The sequence below is a fragment of the Cygnus atratus genome, chromosome 3, assembly GCF_013377495.2.
Source record: "Cygnus atratus isolate AKBS03 ecotype Queensland, Australia chromosome 3, CAtr_DNAZoo_HiC_assembly, whole genome shotgun sequence".
Classification (NCBI taxonomy): Eukaryota; Metazoa; Chordata; class Aves; order Anseriformes; family Anatidae; genus Cygnus; species Cygnus atratus.
Window position 1 is genome coordinate 107010959 of NC_066364.1, and position 21902 is coordinate 107032860.

At 48.0% G+C, this 21902-nt stretch overlaps 2 protein-coding genes across 4 annotated transcripts; one reads left to right on the plus strand and one right to left on the minus strand.

Annotated features, from left to right (window-relative positions):
* The first annotated feature begins 2263 nt into the window (after positions 1-2263).
* On the plus strand, positions 2264-9046 carry OVOL2 (ovo like zinc finger 2). The gene is made up of 5 exons (XM_035557562.2): positions 2264-2283; positions 2346-2605; positions 3181-3371; positions 5999-6188; positions 8736-9046. The coding sequence occupies exons 2-5, from the start codon at positions 2506-2508 to the stop codon at positions 9044-9046; spliced, it is 792 nt and encodes a 263-aa protein (XP_035413455.1). The 5' UTR covers positions 2264-2283; positions 2346-2505.
* A 4482-nt stretch (positions 9047-13528) lies between these two features.
* On the minus strand, positions 13529-21889 carry MGME1 (mitochondrial genome maintenance exonuclease 1). 3 transcript variants are annotated; one of them, XR_007707958.1, is made up of 7 exons: positions 21556-21839; positions 20522-20705; positions 17113-17714; positions 15641-15863; positions 15075-15207; positions 13797-13978; positions 13529-13691 (listed from the first exon to the last, which is right to left on the minus strand). XR_007707958.1 is itself a non-coding variant. In XM_035557539.2 (6 exons), exons 3-6 carry the CDS (start codon positions 17648-17650, stop codon positions 13557-13559), a joined length of 1029 nt encoding a protein of 342 aa, XP_035413432.1. In that variant the 5' UTR covers positions 17651-17714; positions 20522-20705; positions 21556-21889; the 3' UTR covers positions 13529-13556. The 3 variants fall into 3 exon arrangements, 2 of the variants coding, with proteins under 2 accessions (XP_035413432.1, XP_035413440.1); XM_035557539.2 differs by lacking the exon at positions 13797-13978 and having other exon boundaries at positions 21556-21889; XM_035557547.2 differs by lacking the exon at positions 13797-13978 and having other exon boundaries at positions 21588-21873.
* Positions 21890-21902: the final 13 nt, after the last annotated feature.

Genomic DNA, 21902 nt, shown 5'->3' on the forward strand with positions numbered 1-21902 from the left:
TTAAACAAGATCCTACAGAAAGGTTTGTGTGCCATTATCTCGTTAGCGTTGTTATTTATTAAGTAATGAGGGTGCTGGGGTTGTATGCGTAACGTTTCTGCAGCGGCTGGTGGGGAAGGACACCAGGTGACGCGTGATTAAATAACAGCTAGGAATGGTGTTTTTAGGCAAGGCAGCATTTGTCTTCCGCTTCCCAATGGGCTTAGAGGCGTCTGAACCAGTGAGTGGTGCCAGAGTGATGCTCACCCTCTTGCTCCTTCCCTGAGCGTCCAGGAGCCGGACGGGGGACGCTCCCAGCCCCTTTCCCCTTGTGTCCCCAAAGCTCTGCTGCCAGTTTGGGGCAAAAATGCTGCAAGCAGAGCAGAGTGGGCTAAGCCCAAACAACACCAAGGCACGGTCAGTCTGTATTTCCCCCACCACCAGCAAGGTGCTCCATCTGATCCAGGCAGTGTCTCCCCATGCCGCCTCTCCATCCCTCTCCTCTCGCCTTGCCAGAGGCTGCAGGACCTCCTCTCCTCCCTGTGCCATCAACTCCAGGCACACAGCAGCCCTGACTGCTCATTAGGGCTCCAGAGCCAATAATAATAATAATAATAATAATAATAATAATAAAGTTCCTGATTCAGCCGTGCGTGTAAGTGCACGTCTGACTTGGAGCACCCAATTAAACTGAAGAGCGTGCTCCGGTACCTCGCTGAGTGGGAACCTCAAAGCAGGGTTTGAAAAAGCCAAGAACACGCTGAAGTAGTCACAGCAAGCTCTTCATTCAGGAGTGTTGTGATTAATGACGTTTGCTGCCTCTGTTGGCTTAAAAGACAAGGAGTGGTTAAAATAAAAGAAACCTCAAGTTGAAAGCGTTGCAAAAAATCAATTAAAACCCGTGTAGTTGTGTCTTGACCTGGAGCAAAATCGCAGACATAACAGAGAAATTACATAGCCTTAAAGAGAAAGACAGAAAGAGGAGGTTTATGTGCGGTATCCCCCCGAAGGCACGCTCGGGTCGCTTCTCCCCCAGTGCTCACGGGTGCTCTGGTGTCCCCGGGGAGCAGCAGGGGGGTCCCTACTGAAACGCAGCTCCTGGCTGGGAACACCAGGGGTTGGGATGCTCAGCCCTGAGCCCGGCCATGCGGCACCTGATGGTGGCTCTGCTCAGGGGCTGGGGCCATCGCCCACCAAATGCTGGAGGTCCTCACCCCGGGGTCTGGATGGACACACGAGGACCTGCTGCATTCGAGGGCAAGTCCTTTCCAGAAAGCCCCAGCTCTGGCCCCTGCCACCAAACAGCGAGACCCCCGTCATCTCCCAATGGCCCTTTTGCTCTTTGGGAGGAAAATGGCAATTTTGGGGGGGAGCGATGCCGTCCGCAAGGCCTCCCCGTGCGGGGAAGGAGCTCTCCGTGCGCAGCCCCAGCAGCCTGCGAGGATGTGCCCGGGGAGGAAGGCTTGGAAATAACAGGCCCAGGGCAGGAGAAAGCACCCCTGAATGTTGTTAAATATTCAAGGACACTCCATGCGCGGGCTCTGCGGCGCTCGGAGACTTTTCAGTGCAGTTTTGTGGGTTTTCTTCTGTTTCTCTTGCTTCCTTCCCCCCACCCGTCCTCTTTTCTTTTGTTTCATTTCCACTTCGGGAAGAGGGGGGAGAGGACAAGAGGCAAATAAAAAAAAAAAAAAAAAAGGTGGGGGGGAAGGATAGAGAGAAAAGACCGAGGCCTTGACACGCTTTTCATTTGAAACGAACGACTGCAACAAAATAAAGAAATAAAGCCTTTTCTTTTTTTTTTTTTTAATTTTTTTTCCTCCTTCCCAGAAGAAAAGCTTGTCATTAAGAAAAAATAATAACACCAACAACTTTCCCTGCCTGCTGCTGCCCCGAGGACAAGCCCAGCCGCTTCCCCGGCACCCCGGGGTGGGCAGCGCCGGCGGGACCCCGGCCCAGCACCCATGGGTGGGGGGCACCGCCGCCGCCAGCGAGGGGGCTCCGGGTGAGGCAGCAGCGGGTTGTTATTTTATTTTATTTTTTTTTTTTTTAAAAATCCCTTTTTTTTTTTTTTTTTTTTCTTCTTAATTTTCAGACGTGAAATTCTTTTGCAAACATTCATGCCTTAGGAAGGGCTGGAACAAAGCTCAGCCGCTCCAACCGGTCGGACAGGTAAGCAGACTTGTTGACACCGTTATGTTTGCAGCACGCATGCTCCTTCCCAAGTTTCCTGGTGCATTTTTCTATTCCACCTTATGAAACTTTCCTCCCACCCCCCCCCACCCCCCCCCCCCCAACACCACCTCCTCCCCTCTCTCTCTCTCTCTCTCTCTCTCTCTCTCTCTCCCCCCCCACTTTTTTTTTTTTTTTTTTTTTTCGCACCCTCCCCTTCCCCTCCCCGCTCCTCGGGCCCGGTGCGGGCGGCAGCGCGGTGCCCGCTCCCCGCCGGGGTTGCGGCCGCCGGCGGGGGGGAAGAGCTCCGTGCCGAGCCGTGCCGAGCCGTGCCGAGCCGTGCCCCCTGCCCTCGCCATGCCCAGAGCCTTCCTGGTGAAGCGGCGGAGCCCGCAGCCGGCCGTGCGGAGCTGGGCTGGGCTGCCCGACGAGGAGCGAGCCGACACCTACATCCCAGGTGAGGCACCGCCGGACCCCCGTTTTGTCCCCGGGGGGCGACCCCCCGAGCCCGCTGCCCCCCGGGGAAAGGGGGCGGTGGGGAGCCGGGAGGCGGCCCGGTGGGGAGGGGGGCCCCGAGCCTCGCACCCCCATCCCCGGGGGTGTTTTGGGAGCCCCCCGTATTGGGGTGGGAGGTATGGGGTGGTGTGGTGGGGGGGGAGAAGGGGTTGGGGGTCCTCCCGGCTTCCCCCCTTCCCGCTGCCTCTTCCTCCTCCTCCTCCTCCTCCTCCTCCTCCTCCTCCTCCTCCTCCTCGCCTGCCCTTGCCCCGGGTATAACGGGCAGGCGGCGGAGCGGAGCTGGCTTGTTTGAACTTTGGGACCGTCCGTGTTTGAGTTTCCGATTGCGGAGCGAGCAGCCCCGGGGCCCGCCCGCAGGTTAAACAGCCCCTGCCCACGGCACGGCCTCGGGGGGGCCCCGTCCCGCTGCCCCCCGCTCCCCTCACGCCACCTCTGCTCCCCTTCCCTCGCCCCGTCCCGCTCTCATCCCGCTCCACTCTTGGTCTCTCTGCATCCCCGCCCTCGGCCCCGCTGCAGGCGGCATCGGCTGCGTCCTTCTCGGCTACGAAGACAGCTGCAGCCTGGAGAGCAGCGGCAGCAGCGGGACGAGGGACGCCGAGCCCAGCGACCCCCCCACGCCGCAGCCGGCCCCCGCAGACCTGGGCACGGCCGGGGGGATGCTGCTGGACCTGGCCGTGAAGCGCCCCGTGGTCAGGTCGAAAATCAAGGTAACTGGCACGGGTGGCCCCGTGTGGTGACCCCATGTTGAGGGCGGCTGGTGGGGGGCACCAGGCGCCGAGCTCAGCTCCGTTAGTCCGAGGTGCCAGCACCCAGCCCGCAAACCGAGGCAGTCGCCCCCCAGGAGCAGGATGGCGGCGTTGGGACGAGCCTCGCAAGCGATGTACCGTAATCTTCCAGCGCCCTTTGCCTTCCCTTAGCCCTGCCCGGGCCGTGCCGCCCCTGACCTGCTTGGCCACGGGCCCGCCGCAGCTCCGAACCCAGCAGGAAGCACCAGCGTGAGGAGTCGTGCCCCGTGGGACGGGGGTGGATCTGGCCCTCAGCGCCAGGCCTCCTCCAGAGCCCTTCTCCCAGGTGGTGGCTGCGCGGCCACCCCCTCGGTGAGGCTTCTTCCAGCCCCATGCCCTCGTGGCTTATCAGGGCAGCGCCTGGGAGAGGTCCTGTTGGCACCTCGCAGGGTTCTCGGCTGAAAGGGAGCGCTTATCTCAACGTGGGAAGCCCACGGGCAGGAGCCGTGACAGGCTGGGTCCCCTGGGCAGGGCCAGTGGGGCAGAGCGGTGCTTTCACCCCAAAGGTGGTGAGGGCAACTGGGGAGTGGGCTCCTCAGGGCGCTCAGACCCCAAACTCCTGCACGGTGGGGTGGGATGTGCAGTGGGATGCATGGTGTGATGTGAGACACAGGACCATGTCCATCTGCGAGCATGCCAGCTGCCCCTTGAGGTGGAGCCAGGCCCCCAGGCCACCCGTGTGCTGGGAAGGAGGAGATGCCTTTAGCCATGGCTAGTTAGCACCTCGTTAAACCCTGGCTGCTGCTCTGCTGGACAGAGCTGTAAATGTTCCTGCTGTCTGTGTGGGGATTACAGAGTTTCAGCCATGGCATTGTCAATCTTGTGATGAACACTGCGGTTTTCCTCTCCTTATATGCAGCCGTGGTGAGGTGGAGCCCTACCTGTTGCCCAACGTACTTCTCCCTCTGCTGCCCCTCTAGTTTCACATCTCGATGTCTCACAGCTAGCTTGTTGGTTTTTTTTTTTTGGCTTTTACAAACCATTTCAGGTAACGTTACTTCATGAGTAAGTGAAGGAGGAGGAGCAGGAAAAATAACTGGCTCTTCAGGAAAAAGAAACCCCAAACCTATTCCTCTTTTCATGCTTCGCTGCTGTTTGAGTTGAGCCCACTTCTTATAATTTAGTTTGTGCTGCTAGCAAAAATTACATCGAAATCCACGGAGAGGACCTGTGTAGTTAACCTTGTTTCTGCAGAGTTAGGTTTTCTACGAATGCCACAGAAACTTGCCAAAAGCACCCCGAGTGCCGATGCCGTGTGTGTGGTGCTGCTGCTCTGCTTGCTTTCACCTGGCTCGAGTGGCTAGCAGTGAGCACATCGTCTGCCCCAAGGATAATTAAAATAATAATGAAGTATTTGCATATTCCAGACAGTAAACTTTCATTGTAAGGAATGCTCTTCCCAAGAGCTGAATCATCAATGTCTCCCTTAGTCAAGTTAGGTCATGGAGTTGGTGCAATATTTTTGGTATTAGAAATGGGAATGAGGAGATTAACCCATAATGACACTCTCAAGCTAATTAACCAGCAACGGGGACCGATGGGAGGAGATTAGTGCCATTGTTTTAGTCTCCACTGAGTCAGCACAACCTTGCTTCAGTTTATCTCTCCAAATTTACCTGCGCAGCCAGAAACACCATTAACTTTTTTTTTTTTTTTTTGGGTGAAAAACCTCCAGCAGAAACCAGCGATGTTTGCAGGGAGGTCTGTGGCGGGACATCCCCAGGGAAGACGTGGCAGCGTGCGGGAGCATCTCTGAAGGGGAAGCTGCAGGGCATCGTAGCATCTCCCACAGCCTTGAGTTGTGAATTAACATCAGCTCGGCGTGGCAGCGCTGCTCCCTCTCCCGATGCTCCTCCTGCAGTCCAAGGGGCTTTTATTTGTGTCCGCTCCTCGGTCTCATTCAGCCGGGGAGGGATTCAAGCTGAGCTTGCCGTACACGGCCACGCCGGCACCGAGCTGAACTTCCCCATCCCCTGCAATGCCCCTGTGCCGACACAGCTGCTTTTTTTTAACCTCGCCGAGCCGGGCACTGGCAGCGTGAGCGCGAGCGGTCACCGCTGCTCGTCGAGGCAGGCAGCGGGGAGAAGCGCGAGTAGCGGAGGTGCTGCCGGCAGGGAACGCTCGCTGCCCGGTGGCGAGGGGCTCGTGGCCGAAGCAGGCGTGCTGGATGTGGCTGGCGGAGGGTCCCTACTGCTGGGGGGCTCGCGGCACAGCCCAGGAGGGGGCCAGCAGGCGGTGGAGAGGGGGCTGCTGCTTAGGCATGAGGTCTGCTGCGCCTGCAGCCGCGTCCAGCGCTCCCGCAGGTGCCGCTCGCTCCCCGGTAGGGCCGTGTCCGCCTGACGTCTGCCCCGGGTACCTTACTGCAGGGCAAGCAGAGGTCTCCCAAATGCTTTCACTTTTCATTTTGAATTTATCCCCAGAGTTTTTTAACGTAAACAATGAGCCAGCACCCCCCTCCCACCCCCCCTTTTTTTTTTCTTTTTTTTTTTTTTTTTTTTTTGTCTTTGCCATGTCGATACCTACTCACCCGGTCCTGTTCCGTTCCCCAGTTCACCACGGGCACCTGTAACGATGCGACGGTGCACTCCTGCGAGCTGTGTGGCAAGGGCTTTCGCCTGCAGCGCATGCTCAACCGCCACATCAAGTGCCACAGCCAGGTGAAGAGACACTTGTGCACCTTCTGCGGGAAAGGCTTCAACGACACCTTTGATCTGAAAAGGCACGTCCGGACCCACACTGGTGAGCTTGCTGTACCCGGGGGCTCTGGGCTGCTCGGTGGGGGGTGCGAGAAAGGGGTGAGACGGGACAGGGACAGGAGGGGAGGGTAAGCCTCCAAGGGGAAAATGCGAAACCAAGGTAAAGCAAAATTAACAAAAAAATAAATAAAATAGCAGCGATGTGGTGGAGGAAAGGGAACGATGTGAGCCCATCTCCCGGCACGCCTGGCTCCCGCCAGCCCCAGCCGAGCGCGCGCCGGTGAGCGTGGGCAGGCGCTGGGTGAAAACGCTTTGCCCTCTAGAGGAAACGAGCAGCAGTTTCTCCTGCCGTGGTGCGAACCGTCCCTGCGGGCTGGGCTGTGTGGAAAGGGGCTGTGGTGCGATTTTTGGCGCTGTCTGGAGAAAGCAGAACGTGGCTCACGCTGCGCCTCCGGCTTTTGGGAAGCCAGGCGACACGCCCGTGGGCAGCCCGCAAGCAGCGCTGCACAGTCCCGTGCCTGCGTGCTGAACTTGTCTTACCTTAGGCAGGAGTTTACGAGGCTGGTTTTTACCCTGCGACGATTTAAAAATCAGATCCGTGAGGGTCTGTCCTCATTCTGAATGAACTTGGGTCAAAGCAAAGCGTTTCAGACACTGGAAGTAGGGTGCTCACCCCTTCACAGAAGCGCTTGTGTTAACCTGGAGCATGGGGAAGGCTGCTTTTTTTTTTTTTTTTTTTTTCCTTTTTTTTCCCCTCAAAGTGGAAGCGGTGGTTTAAACGCCCTTCAAGTCCATCCTCACCAAACAGGCGCTTTCTGGCAAGCCAGGCTGGCTGCGCTCAGGAGGCTTTTAATTTGCACTGCAGGGCACCCAGAAGAGGCAGCCACATCTCCTGGGCGCGCTCCACCTTTCCGCATTTGCCGTTGCCTACAGGACCTGCTGGTTGCTTGGGGTTGCTCTGCAGTGCCCTTTTCCTTTGCTTATGGGATGAGGCAGAATTAAGCAGGTGCACTGCTAGCGGCGCAGCAGGTCCGCTGGGAGCTGCTCCTTAGCAGTGGACCTCGCAAAAACGATGCCGCCCCTTTTGATTTGAATGCACTGGCCAGAGCCGATGTTTTGGGCTGGTTTGGGTTGTTTGCCAAGAGCCACAGTTGTGATTTTTTTTTTTTTTTTTTCTTTCCTGTCGAAGTCGATTGCTGTTGAGGGAAGCTGGGCGATGTTCGAATACTGGGGCTGGGAGCGGTAGCGTGGGCTTTATTCTGTCGCAGCAGGTGCTGGTCTACACCTGCTTTATTGAATTTCAGTGTCCCGGTGGGAATTGTTTGTAACTGGACTTTGCAACAGCAGGGTAGTGTCACAGGGTGGGAAACCTGAGCCTGCCAGTCGAGGTTCACAGCATAAGCAGAGTTAAATGTTAAAAAGTAACTAATATATGCAGTTAAAGGGAATTTAAAAATGAAGAGGTACAGTTCCTGATCAGCTGATATAGGTCTAGACCCGTGCAGATGCTGAGAGGGGCAACCCATCTCAGCATCAAGATGCTTCTTGGAACTCCGAATGAGCTTGGATTTCTGGTAAAGATTACAGCAAGTGAGTTGTGAACACAATTCGCTTACAAAGTTAAAGCCGTCCGCTGCTTTACACTTCACCCTTTTTTGCCTGCCTGTTACCCTAGGTCTGATCTTCCACGCTCTTTCCATTGAAGAAAAAGAGGGTTTGGGCTAACATTGTGTCAGCTTTAAGGCTGGTCTTTGCTTGAAAATTTACTGAGCTACTCCCTAATAAGTAAAATCACAACAGTGTTTGGGTTTTTCTAGCGTTGGTAAACCCTGAAGTATTTTCCCTTCAAGTGCTGGGGGGGTGGTTGTTGTTAAATCAGTGCTGACTGGTGATAAAATGGATGCTCCACTGCTCGGTCTCTTTTATAATGAAACTGTTCAGGCATTCAAATCACAAGCCAGCCCCTTCTTCCTTCTCCGGAGCACGCATACGTCTTTCTTTCATCTTAATGCACTTCTTTTCTAGAACCCGAGCTTGTAAGCCCAATAATTAAAACTCTATCCTGTGAAAACAGTCTTGCTTGTTTGAAGTGCTGCGATCGCTGAACGCTCGTGTTTGGCAGCCATCCACCGAAGCGTTATTAAGCGTTGCTCACTAAAAGAGAAAAATTAACAACTTACCGAGATACAAGATTTCATTCATTGCAAATGCCAAGATGAAGGGTTAGCTGGAACCGACGGTTTTACCTAATCACAGGACTAAAATTTCAAGTCAGGCATTTTAAGGAGTAAGTTATACCAGAGCGGATAATGGTTTGTTCTTTGGGATCAAAGCACTGATGGGCACCTGTTAGCTTCAGCATCTGCCTGAGCCTTATCAAAACATTTCTATATTCCCAAATATCTCAAACCGTTCCTGAAAATTTTAGCCTAAAAGTAAAATGTCCTATTTAGAGTTTCCTTAGAGCAGCTACCTATTGCTAGGAATTTGCTCAATATCTATTAAGACAAAGACTTTCCCTTAGCTGATTCCTCACTCGGCTGTAATAAATGTAAACCAGAAGAGTAATCGCTGTCTTTTGATGTTGTAGGAATTCGTCCTTACAAATGTGAGGTTTGCAACAAAGCATTTACCCAGCGGTGTTCCCTGGAATCCCACCTTAAGAAGATTCACGGGGTGCAGCAGCAATATGCCTACAAACAGAGGCGAGATAAACTTTACGTGTGCGAGGATTGCGGCTACACCGGCCCCACGCAGGAGGACCTGTACCTGCACGTCAGTAACGTTCACCCTGGCAGTGCTTTCCTGAAAAAAACCTCAAAAAAACTCGCGGCAGTTTTGCAAAACAAACTGAGCCCTGTCCTGCAGAGGAACTCCAAAGACGACGACAAGGATGAATAACACAGTGGATTACAGTGGGCTGCAGGAATGAAGTTTACATGTAGGACTACATATATATTATTATTTTTTTTTTAAAACTATTTTGGAGGAAATCCCTGAAAGAAAAGGGATGCTTTTGTTAACGGGACTCTATTGATCCTGGCAGAACCTCAACTTGAAAGAAATATTCCCACACGTGATGCAAACATCTGTCTGGTCAAAAAATGGAAAGACTGGAAGGGGCTGTCACCTATTTGATGGAGCATTTACTGAACTGGCATTCAGGTGACCTGCTTTGTTTCAGCTCTGCTACGCATCCGAATGGCTGCTGACCACTCAGTTCACCGTTCCCCAGTGCATTTCTTAAAGACGACAACAGTTACCTCCTGTAAAAATTGCCTTTGAGAGGTTTGGGTGAGAGGGGCCACGTAAGAGCAGCTACGAGTACATCGTTCTCATGTGCAAAAATAATTAAAATGAGCTTACAAACAGGAATACATTGTATCGGTACCTAAGTTTAAATGTGCAAATAACCTTAGCTCTGACCCCCCGTGCAGTAAACTAATGATTTCCAGAGCCGTGACCCAAGGCGAGATGAAACTTTATTTAAAAAGGACGCGGAACATTTTCCTCTCCTAAACTTTCTTCTTCTAGCAAGCGACATTCCAGGGCAGCCTTACGGTCACGTTCTAGGTACTTTAAGCTGTGAACTCATTTTATCATATTTAGATTTAAGTGTGTAACCTTAACTCTGACTTCCCTGGACGTGTTATGCATGCTTTGGGGATTATTACCACATTTGATTATTACCACATTCTCTTAACATACATCAATATCAAGCCAGAAACTCAAAGAAAACACTTTAATGACTTGAAGATTTATATTTTCTGTCACATTGAAATGCATTTTTGTGTGTATTTTATGGTGTGCATGTGTGTGTGTGTTGTTTTTTTTAAATTTTTAAAAATCAGGTGCCTTTAGTTAGTCCAACAGAGCTGCGCAATGCAGTTAAGAGCACAACTTAGGCTGTCTGCCTCACAAGATCAATGCAAAACTATACGCATGTATCTGGCCCCTCATGTGTAATCACCATCAGTTTAAATGGCTCCTGGTGAGACTGATGCTACCAGGGAAGAAGGTGGTGATGATGATGAGGGACTGGTACGATGCCTTTGTTGTTTTCAGACTCCCCTTCTATTCCTGCTCCAGCTCCTGTTGACCTAGGACAACCGAGATGGTAGCGCTATAGGGACCATCAAGTGCAAATTCAGGGATTAAAAAGTAAAAAAAAAAAAAGTAGAGGTGCTGTAACTGTTGTTGCTGAAACTTCCTGACACTTTAAACCTCTTCAGAAGTTGCTGCAGCCCTTCCTGGGCACTTGGGTGTCTAAGTTAGGAAAGTCAGGGTGGGGTGGCAACTTCCTCAGCAATCACAGGTTATGCTGGGCCAAGCACATGTTATTCATCTGTCTCATGTCTTAATGGACACAGCTGCTAAACAGGTTTTAATTAACTTAAATGCATCATAATTAATGGTGTTCATTTTTAAATACCCCCAAAGTCATTTGTGTTTCAAAATAAAGCTGTACTTTTGGTGAAGATCACGCCACGTTCTGTATACGTTGAAACAAAAGCTGAACCATAACAGACCTGAAACAGAGTCATGGCCAGGACCAGAATAATCGTTGCTACTAAAATGGTAAGATTCTGAGAATCAAACAAAACAAAAAACCTCTCAAGATGCCTTGGTCTTGTACAGACATATGCTTGAGTTCTTGCAGGGAAGAGCTTTTAGGGTTTCTAAAGATATAAGTATTTTATTCAGCACAACTGTGGGTGCTTGGGACCTTGAAAATGATGATAATAAAGTGACGCTACTGTGTAAAGAACAAACTTGTAATCTATGTAACAGGAAAGTCTGCAGAATACTTCAATAAATAGCAAGTCCATGGAAGAAAAAGCATCTGAGGTAAATTACAAGATACTTTGCAAAAACATCTAAAGCTTACGCGCTGATCCTCAGTTCTTCTGAGACAGTGCCCCTGTAACTGAGTGGTGTCAGTGGAAGGTTGTAGGACCCAGTGCTTTTGATTTCCCTCCACTATGCCAAACTGTGTCTCTGCTGAAGGAACCAGACAGGTTGAGGTGGGTCCTCTATGTGGCTTCAAAGAAAGCACTCAGGGCAGCAGAACAAAATAGTATGTAACAGAAAGTAGCAGAATCGAAACCGCTCTGGCTGGAGAGCAAAGCTCCAACAAGGCTGACCCTACAGCTGCAATGACTGCCCCCATCACCTGTTTTGTGCAGAAGACAGATACTCCCCGGAGCAGATGCCTTGGGCACATCAGTTTGACAGTCAGACGAGTTAGTTTAAACTGGTGACAAAGGGGGTTTCAGTTTGCATGGGACTGGCAACGTCTTGTTACGGGACAAAACTGGCAACAGCTTCTTCAGAGCTGTTTGAGAGCTCACACGGGGATGCCTGAGGCAGCCGGGCTTCCAGAAGTGCTAGACACGAGGAACTTCTACCAATATTCTCTTTGAAGACTGCCTACCTCCTCCTGGCTCTCTGATGTTACAGGCTCGTCCAAGACTTCAGGATAGTTTTACAATCTGACATTGTCTGATAGGCTGCCAACTTCCGTAGCAGAAGGCTTTTGTTACACAGATGACCACAGGTGAAGCCAACAGGTGCCTGTGCTGCCCGGGCTCCAGGCTCGTCCTCACTCAGCAGGAGGCAGGATGAGGATGAAACCTTACAGAGCCCAGAGACACCCAATGGCTGTACGCATGAGGCACTGAGGGAGGATGCAGTCCCATCCCAATGCTGCCCAGCTGTTCCGTACTCCCTTGATTTACCCAATCCCAATCAACACATGGAGTCCAGAACATTTTATCACCTCCTGCTTCTGCCCAAGACAACTCCTCTCCTGTTTATGCCCACCTTCTTTGCACCTCCAGAGCCACCTTTCACAGCAAATTGACTGTGTTCAGTGATGTTGGCCTACCCACTTGCTAAAATTCTGTGATGTGGGGATGTACTTGCCAAACAGGTACAACTTCTGAGCACGCACACAGCTTTGTTGTAATCAGCCATCTCTGAACCTAGCTTCTCAGTCTCCACGTTTGTCTCTTTAGTTAGAAACCTAATTAACCACACTGTCACCAGACCAGTGTTTGAATGAGCAAGTACCAGTACAGCTCAAGGTTTACTGCGCAGGTTTCCACAGTGCAGTACTCCAGAGGAGCTGAGGACTAAACACTACAGAGGCTCAGGTTTCTTCAGCAGCAAGCTTGCCTGTTGCTTGTTTAGATATGGCTCTGGCTGATTTTCTTGAAGTTCAGGGGTTGGGCTTATTTTTATATGCAATCTTCAGTGGTATTATGAAAACTCATACCTACAATTCAGAGAAAAAGTGGATGAGGAAAAAAGCTTTCCAGGCTTGCAATGCACAAAGCACTATCACCTGACATCATCAGGGCTTATTCTGTGTGTCTATGAACTTAATTTTATGAAACAAGCTTCAAAAGTAACGCTTCTGTTTTAGAACATTTATTCACAAACTTATTTGAAAACAAACAAACAAGAACAATTCAAAAAAAAAAAAAAAGCAGCTCTTTGTCCCTCAGAAGGCCCAGCTTCAAAGTCACAAGTCTGGGACTGTTACAAGGAAATGTACTTGCACTGGCAAACGCTACAACCTGACCCTGGAGATAGTTCCATATGGGAAGGCTCCTTGTCCCCGCAGACCCACAGCCAGGTCAGAAGAGCCCTAGACAGTCGCAGACCTGGCCTGTAGAGCCCACTGTAAGGTCACAACCTAGTGCCCAAAGCCCATTTACACTCTCGTATTTATTTTACGTGGGCTACGCAGCCCGTTAAGAAACCTGCAGGAGGGCTTACCAGAAGTAGTCAAACTTCCCACCTTTCAGAACACTTGCTGGAAATTTTTAAGTGTAACAGTTCTGCCCCTCTGTTCCTAAGCCACTTCTGTTATACAATCAACTTTTACTCAGTATTTTAAACAAGCACTTACGAGAGTTTGGTTGTAATTCATCGAGCAGTTTTCCCAATTGTATCTTTTCTTACAGCAACAAATAGTAACAGACCTGTTAATAGATATCTTTGAAATGGGCAAGAACTAAGCTGGCTGAAACCCAGTCTACTACATTCATTCATTGTTTACATTTCTCTCAGCACAGACAACGCAGATGTTGTTTTGCTTTAGTTTACCCATTCCATTTTCAGAGTCTCAAGCTCTGCAACAGCTTTTTCTCAAAAATGAAAAAAGGATAATTCGACTGACTGAAGTCTCCTACAACTTAGGCAAATATGCATTCCCCGTTCTGATTTTTCTTTCCTTTTTTTTCTAAGGGGAAAAACAATATTAAGAAATTAGCTCAAGTTACTAAAAAAAGAATATTACTTACAGTATTAAAAAAAAAAAAAAGATTTAAAAAAAAAGAAAGATTTGTGCCTTGGATCTGTGCTCAGACCACTTGCCTTGACCACTTGTATAGCTTAGTTTGGGTCAGTTTCTGTCCATGTATTCCTCGAGGCGCAGAAGCCACTTATTCCAGTACTGTGAGCACAGGTCTGGATCCATGAAATGCGGATGTGCGGGGCAACCGTTCTTATAGGCAACCACTATGAGTCCACAACTGACCTGCAGTTAAAACCAGGAGGCTGTTAGAAATGGAACATTTACACGCAACTTCAGTCAGCGGTTTTAGAGACCAAGCCTGACTGCAAAATGTCAGCTTACACATACATATCACAGACTCAAAGAACAGCTGAGGTGGGAAGAGACCTCCGCAGGCCAGCTGGTCCAACCCTCTGCTCGAGCAGGGACACCCGGAGCAGGGTGCCCAGGACCACGTCCAGGTGGTTTTGAAGATCTCCAAGGAGGGAGATTCCACAACCTCTGGGCAGCCTGTGTCAGTGCTCCATCACCTGCACAGTAACAAAGTGCTCCTTCATATCTTAAATAAGAAATATTTAGTTTATAAGAAATATCTAAAGAGAGAAAACGAGGAACAAAACCCAGCAATAATTCACCGTAAGATACTTGGAGACTAACATTCAAATGTTGGGAGTCCAGAGCTCTGACTGACCTGGGTGAAAACTGGAGGACTCAAACTCTGAATATCAATTTTTTAGGGTCCGCTTACACCTTCCAGATGCTGTTAAAATTCCCAGTGACTGACGAGGTTTTGCCTGGGGTCATATGATCAGACTGACGCCATTCTCCAGCATCACTCTGAGTGGGAACGCTTACTCAGGCCTGTTCTGAAATATTTAATACTTGACAAACAGCTCTAATCCAAACACCGAGCAACCAACAGGGGTGAAGAGAAAGTGGTGGAGTCAGAAGGCTGACGGCAGAATCCTTGAATTACTGCCCGTACTGCATTCTAAGGATCATGTTTGTTAAGCACTTCAGATCAGTAAACCGATCTCTGTAATATCCTAGAAAGTCCTTTGCAGAACCCATGAATTACCCTGCTCTCTTCTGCTCTACATTTTCCCCCCTTCAAGGCTTTGCATTGAAATAACAATCCTTCAGGCCAAGCAGGCCTGGCTAGATTGCCTGTGGAGTCTTTGAAGCGACACATGACGTGAGCAACGTGCTCCCATCCCATTTCCCTGTTTGCAAGGTCTTTTGCTTCACTTCCTCTCCTCCCGCTTCCTACTCCTGACACAAACCAGAAGCATACAGAACTAAGCACTGGGGACTGGCCAAATGTCAAGTAACCGGGATTTCACCTGACCTCCTGGGACACCAAGCATCCATCCCTGAACAGGGATTCCCTTAAAACCAGGGACAAGATACTACTGACAAGCAATGGCAGCATGATAAGCAAGAGTAATGGAATCATTTTACAGTACAGCTTTATGTCAGCTAAACCTGATCTAAGCCCGGGCTGCTTTGTTACAAATCCTACCAACAGTTCCATCACGGCCAGCAGGTGCTGGAGACAGTAAGTGGGGAGAAATGAAAGTAACAGGGGCACTGCTGCTTGTCTTGGCAGGTAGCAGGCCTGCTGACCTGGAAGTCGTAATTGGCATCGTGATTTATGGCTCCAACATATGCTGCAACCTGCAGTGGGTTGTCAAAAGTATTCTTCAGAGACGGCTTCAGTTTCTCTGATGTCTTCCAGTCAATCACACACAACTGGCCTCTGCATAAGACAACAAGAAAGGACAGTGTTTTAGCTTAAAATCAGTCACAGCAGGAAATTAGACATGGCACAGCAAAGACAGGTGTATCACTCAGCCCATTTCAACCCGAAGTCCTGTTGCTCGTCATCACTTCCAGTCTAAGGAAGTCTCCCCCATACTGGTAGCTTAGATCCCAAAATTCAAGGTGTAGTAACACCTGCTGCAGCTCCTGGAGACTGCTGAGGATCACCTAACCCTGCCCTGCTCAGTCAGGCATCCTCCACCAGGAACAGCGGCGCTTCTGTCAGTGGGCTCACCTCTGAGTTCATCCACTTCACCCCCTCTCAGAGATTTTCCCAGCTTCCCCTCAACAGCTCACCAAGGCGGCTGCTCCAGCCTCCCACGTGCCACAGAGCACCAATTATCGGGTCTCTCAGAGAACCAGGACCTCACCGATACTTAGCCACGCAGTCTACCAGGCCCAGATACTGAAGAGTTTCATGCTGAACTGCGCTTTCCAGAACTTTGACTTCACTGATATCTTTTAAGACATGTTGCACGCTTGTTAAGTAGCCAGAAATAGCAGCGTCTTCTCCCTGCTCCTTAGTTGCCAAGTCTTCAGGTAAAAACATAGATTCCAAAGCTGCATGGAAGAGCTCTCCTTGGATGAAAAGATCTAAGAAAGATGCGACATTTCAGACACTACTCATGATACACGATGGACTTGTATATTAGACATTACACAACAAACCCTTAAATCAGACAGTTTTTGTACTGAAAACTTAAGGATGTGGGGAGGAGAAGGGAATGAGATAGAAAAATAACTTGTGTCAACAGTGAAATTATCTCTCTTACATTAATGCTTACTTTACTTTTTTTTTTCCCTAATTCTGCAGAAACAGAATAAGAGCTTTATTTTACTGTTTATTAAAAGGCATTGTTTTACTGTGTATTAAAAACGTGAATTTCTGTGAACGAAAAAAATATCATTCCAGGCTTCTGGCTGCATTTGCTTCTTCTGCTGTACAGGTTCATTTGAACTGAACAAATCTGAAATGGGTGGGCATAGCTCTTAGGAGCAAGGGCTTATCTCAGAAACAATTCAAAGACAATTTTAAACAGCTATATAAGGTTGTGTCAGTTCTTCGTACTAAGCTTATTCAGTCAAGCACTTTGTAGCTCAAAAAGAGCATAAACAAAGGATATTCAGTTTTCCAAAAGCATAATTGTTCATGTGAGGAGCACTAGGATGTTTATCAATCTTGCTGCAAGAGCCTACCTATTGCTCCCCAGGTCTCCCCAAATCCTCTTCAGTCCCACAGCTGGGGGGAGCTACCTTATGAAATGAAAGCCTCTAAAACCTCTGAACTTCACAGAAGGGGCTGGCTGTACTCTACATACTCTACATACTGAATGGTTACTGAAGAACTTCAGCATATTTGGCAGGACCTGTTTTTTAAACACTCAAGGTGATACAATTTCAGAATGCTCACTCCCACCTGTTACAAAGTGCCTTTGGATCTGCAGGCAGGCTCAATAAAATCAGCTGGAAAATATCTATTTGTAAACAGATATCTATCTAATATATATCTATATATAACAGATATCTATCTAATATCTATCTGTAAACAGCACGTAGAGAAATAGTGGAGAGGCAGGTAGGACAGAACAAAGGGTGTCTACAGTCTAATTCTAGTTTCCCCACTCGTTTCTGAATCAGTTTTAGCAGTCCTAGAGCAAAGATTAGAGCTTATATTCATCGAGAACAGGTGCCCTCATAATATGCTCTTCTCCCCTGAAATGGAAACAAGGAACTTTCAAAACACTCGACTTCTAGAGCTGGATAATGCAGCTCTGGTAACGTGTCCCAGACAACTATTCAGACCATTGCTCCCACTTCATCATGACACTGTGCTAAGACTTACTTTTAGTATACTCTGCAAAACCATCCTTCCCAAGTTCCAGTATCATTTTCTGCTTCCACCTTTCTAGGTAAAAGGCTTGCTGCGGAGGGATGGTCTGTTGAAGGATACGGGTAACACTGGGTATTTTTGTTTTTTGTAAAGCAATTTTCATGGGAAGGCTGGAATCGCTGTCAAGAAGTGGAGCTCTCTTGTTGGGGTTTATGAGAGGAACCCAGTTCTTGGGAGCGTTTGTTTCAGCTTCATTTGGAGGTGCGTGTTTAAGTGGTTGTCCACATAACAAACCGTCTTCTTCAAGTATCGTCTCTGGTGTTTGGGCACTGGCTTTGTAAGATGTAACAGAATAGACCAAGCTGTTGTATTTTTCTTGATCAACTTGTTCATAACCGTTCGCTTTTTTCTTTTTGCTATAAAGACAAGCAGAGGTAGCCAGACACATGTATGGGAACTGCTTTTTGCAATATCGTAGTCGAAAAACCATTTCCAGTCTCTCGGGTTTCCTGGACAGTAGCTGTAGGAAATTCATTCTGACAAGAAGCATTTGTGACTAGTTACAGTTCTCTTCCTTTTGTTAGGAGCAGTCTGTAGGATACCAAAATCTGCCCCTGTAGAAAAATAAATCAGTTATTTTCAGAGTCATAAAACACCATCAACCATTTTGTCCTTTGCCAAATAAAGAAGTACTATGGTCATAAAGTGCCTTCATACACTTTATACCACCAAAATTTAGATAAACAATACAAAAACAAAAAACCTGTAACTAATGAAAGAGGAAACGATCCTGAGAAGAACCAGCGCTGGCTGGCAGAATCTGAAACAGCAAACACAAAGATGCCGCAAGTAGCAAAAACTGCAGAAGGTGCTCTTACAGCAACAGTACCAGAACTGTCAGGAAAGGAAACACACAAACTGATCTGTAACAAACCACCCCCAAAAGTAAGAGCGGGGAATAAGAAACAAACAAACAACCCTTTGTAGAGGAGAATGAAGCAAACCCATTGACGTGAGACAGTAAGTGTGATTAAGTTCACAGCGCATGCTGAAATTGGGAGTCTTGAGACTGGGAAAGCCAGAGAGAAATCAGACACGTTGCAAGTACCTTCAGACTTAAATAAATCTTTTAAAGACCAGAGGAAAACAAAAATTATTTTTCCAAAAGAAGTTTCAACCATAGTTACGTTCTAAGACACTTAGGAAGTTTTAAAACAAACCCAGTATACCATAATTATTGTTCATGGCATAGCTTTCAAAACTATTTTATAACTCCAACGCTAAGTCCCATGGAAGTCTATGAACACGGCTAAAACAAACACGTGAACTGTGGCATTTAATTCAACGCTCAATAACTGCAGAATTGAGGCCTTTTCTCCTACTGAAAGTTATCTGCCTACCACTACAAAGTTCCCTTCCATCCATCCTCTGCAAAAGAATACACACAACACACATCGCCAGTCAACATCAGCATTTTGCTTTGGACAATACTTTTAACAGTACTCTTTTTTTCTTCCCCCCCCCCCCCCCCCCCCCCCCCCCCCCCCCCCAGTTCTTACACAGCACTTCATACACTGCCCAAAACGTAGGCAGCACAGAAGACAAATACGTGATAGGAGGAGTTATTTTGCATGGACAGATCCTGAACTCACGCAGAACTGCAGGGACACCAGAGTGTGGGTGCAGGCATCTGTCACACAGAACAACTTGCAAAGTGGGGCGATACCAGCTGCAGCTGTTTAGATCAAGGAACCTTGTAACAAAAGGGTGAGACCTTGGATTCTGGTTCCATAAATATTGTTCTTCACTTGTGAAGGACAAAACCTGCCAGCTGTAGAAGTTTAATCAGCAGTAGGCAGATACACCACATTTTTTCTTTACCGGCTTTACACTTTTCACACTGACTTTGTAAAGCTTGGGCAAATAATAACTGATCTAACAAAAAGCGTACATAAAACATCAACAGTGCAAACAGATAGCATGCAACCTCTGCAAAATTAACCTGTCAAAAGCAGACAATTTCAACCATTTTATTGCCATGAAAGCGTGCAAGTTTTGCCAAAAAATAGAGCAACCTGTTTTAGACAGGTTACACATCAGTGAGAAATTGGATTGTCCACGTTCTGTAACTTCTGCCCTGCTTTATTTCATGGATGTCTGAGGAAGCTTTACAATGTTGAGTGAAATATATCCAAATTCTCTATTACCTCTCATTTTTATTCAGTGTCAAGGAACTGTTTCTACAATTTGCTAGAAATTTGTAAGAGCTTAAGAAGGTACTTTTAATAAAGTACACGTCTGTTTGAATTTTTCAGTCCTTCTTGGGTTTTCAGCCAGTGTATTTTGTATGGCCTCATTTTTACTACTAATCATTCTAATGCATTTCTTTTTAAGAAGCTCTCCATGTTTTGCTTTTCAACTATCAGAAAGTAGCTCACTTCTGCAAAGCTGCTATGCCAAAATTTGCAACAGCTCATTCTTCTAACACGATCACATTTTTTAATAGATTTGCGATCTTGGAATTGGTTACCTGTCAGAATCTGCCACTTGCTGAAAAAGAAGCAATAAACTATATTAGCACATTACATCAGGTTTCACTTTGCTGCAGGTGGTAACAAGAAATAGCAAAAGCTTCAGAAGAATACCTAAGAGTCAAACCTTAATACCATAAGCTAATTTTTTCACGGTATTTTTTCCATCATAAAGAGCAGGGCACAAAAATTAATCTCTTCGCTTTCTGGGGTCTGCCTCTAAATAAGGTTACTGAAGCTGTAGTTTAAACTAAATAGGAAAACAAAACAAAACAAAACAGAACAACCCTTACTCAAATGCAATAGTATCCGAGCTTGCAGTTTCTCAGGCCATTGTTTAACGGCCATTACAATCTTACCCAAGTGCATCAAGTGCATCCATCAGAACAGAATAAACACTGGGTCAATGACTGGGTATTTGTTAAGCTAGCCAGAACACAAAAGAAATAGCTTATGCTGGCTTTGTGTCAGTGGCAGCAGGCAAGATGATACCTGATCAAGCATAAAGCTCACTTGTAGTAAGCTGCCCCCTCAATAATTTTTAAGGAGTAACCTTATACCAGACCAGTGCTTTAAATCAGAGGGCCATGAGAATGCTCAATATTACAAGCACTAAAGCTGATTTACTGTAACACTCATGCAGTGTTTCAGTAATGTCTAGTACGAATTTTAAATTTACAGCCTATTTTGTTCTGGAGTAATATGTCTGGAAATGTTTGTGCACAGTATGAAGTGAACAACAGAGAAAGGAAAAGTTTGTCTGCTGCTGTGCTGTTCTACAAAGATGTTCTAGGACCATTCAGAAATAAAGAATGCTTGTACTTAACATACTGAAGAATCACATGCGTTGTTCAGTTAATCGCAGTGACATTTCTGTACAAAGAACTTACATTTACAAGAAAGCAAAGGGTCTGGGGCGGCCTGGATTTGCTCTTGCACAGACAGACTGGAATTTGATGGATATTTCTCTCAGGGGAAGCGTCTCCCTTCTCCCTCAAACCGTTGGTGCTGGTAGAATTGTTTCAAGTACCGTGCGATGAGCCAGACTGCAGACTTGAACCGAAATAAAATAACCTGAAAAAAGCACAAAAAGAAGAACTTTTTTTTAACTTCCCCAAGCTAGTTGACTTTGCAGCTCCAACATCAACGGCACCAACATAACTGATGAAGTTTTTCCAGGATACGAACGAGCAGCCTACGTGTGAGAAACAGAAAGGATCGCTTCAGTGTTCATGGCCACCAAAACACTGCTGCAGCCATGGTTTCAGACAGCACCCAGTACACCTTTTTCTTCACTCACCAATCAGGCAAACAAAAGCACTAGCTCACTTCAGAGATGCTAAGAAAGGACACTACTAAACATGCTTACAGACCTGTTATCCTGCGTACCTAATTTGAGTACATCGAAAACACTTACGAAGGTATAATTTTAAGTTAATATCACAGGCTTTTGCCTGATAAGAAGTAGCATTACTAGTTGATGTGGAGAGGCAATAACAACTTTTTAATTTATTTTTTCATCAGAAAAACAACAGTAAGCTATGTTTTTCATCAGAATAACCACTTTTTTTTTTTTTTTTTAAATAGCATTTTAATAACGTGAGGCTCTGAGAGCTCTGTAAACTTTAGGACCTTGCACAGTTCCTCATTCCCCATCTCCCTCTGTCCACCTTGCTACTCATTGCCCTGCCGCAGGTTATAAATACCCATCCCCCATCCGGGAAGAAAAAGAGGAGAGAAAAAGAGTAAGGAGAAAAAGGCGCTTCCCAATTTAAAAAAGGATGGAAAAAAGGCTCAGCTCAGCAGCCCAGCTTCCAGCACAAGCCCGTACCGGAGAGAAAGGAGCCCCCCAGCAGGCAGCAGCCCCCCTGCGTTGCCCCAAATCCCCTCACAGAGCCGCCCCCCAACACAGCCCCCCCCTCACCGTCGGGACGCCCCCTCGGGGGGCGCCGGTACCTCAGGGCCGCACTGCCCGCTCGGCCGCACACGTGCGGCAGCAACACCGCACACACCGCGCATGTGCCGGCGCCCCGCTGCCTCTCGGGATTTGTAGTTCTGCACCCCCCATGCGTGTGGGGGGCGCTAAAGCCCCTAAAAACCGTTGAAATAGGATTTCTTCCCTTCTCGAGGTTTTATCCTTTTCATTTAAAGGGCTCCCAAAACGTTTAAAAGCGAAGGGAAAATAAGAAAAGCGCCGCCATCTTGGATGAAGGCGAAGCGGCGCCCTGCCCTCACTCAAGATGGCCGCCTCCTCGCGCGGGCCGCCGGGAG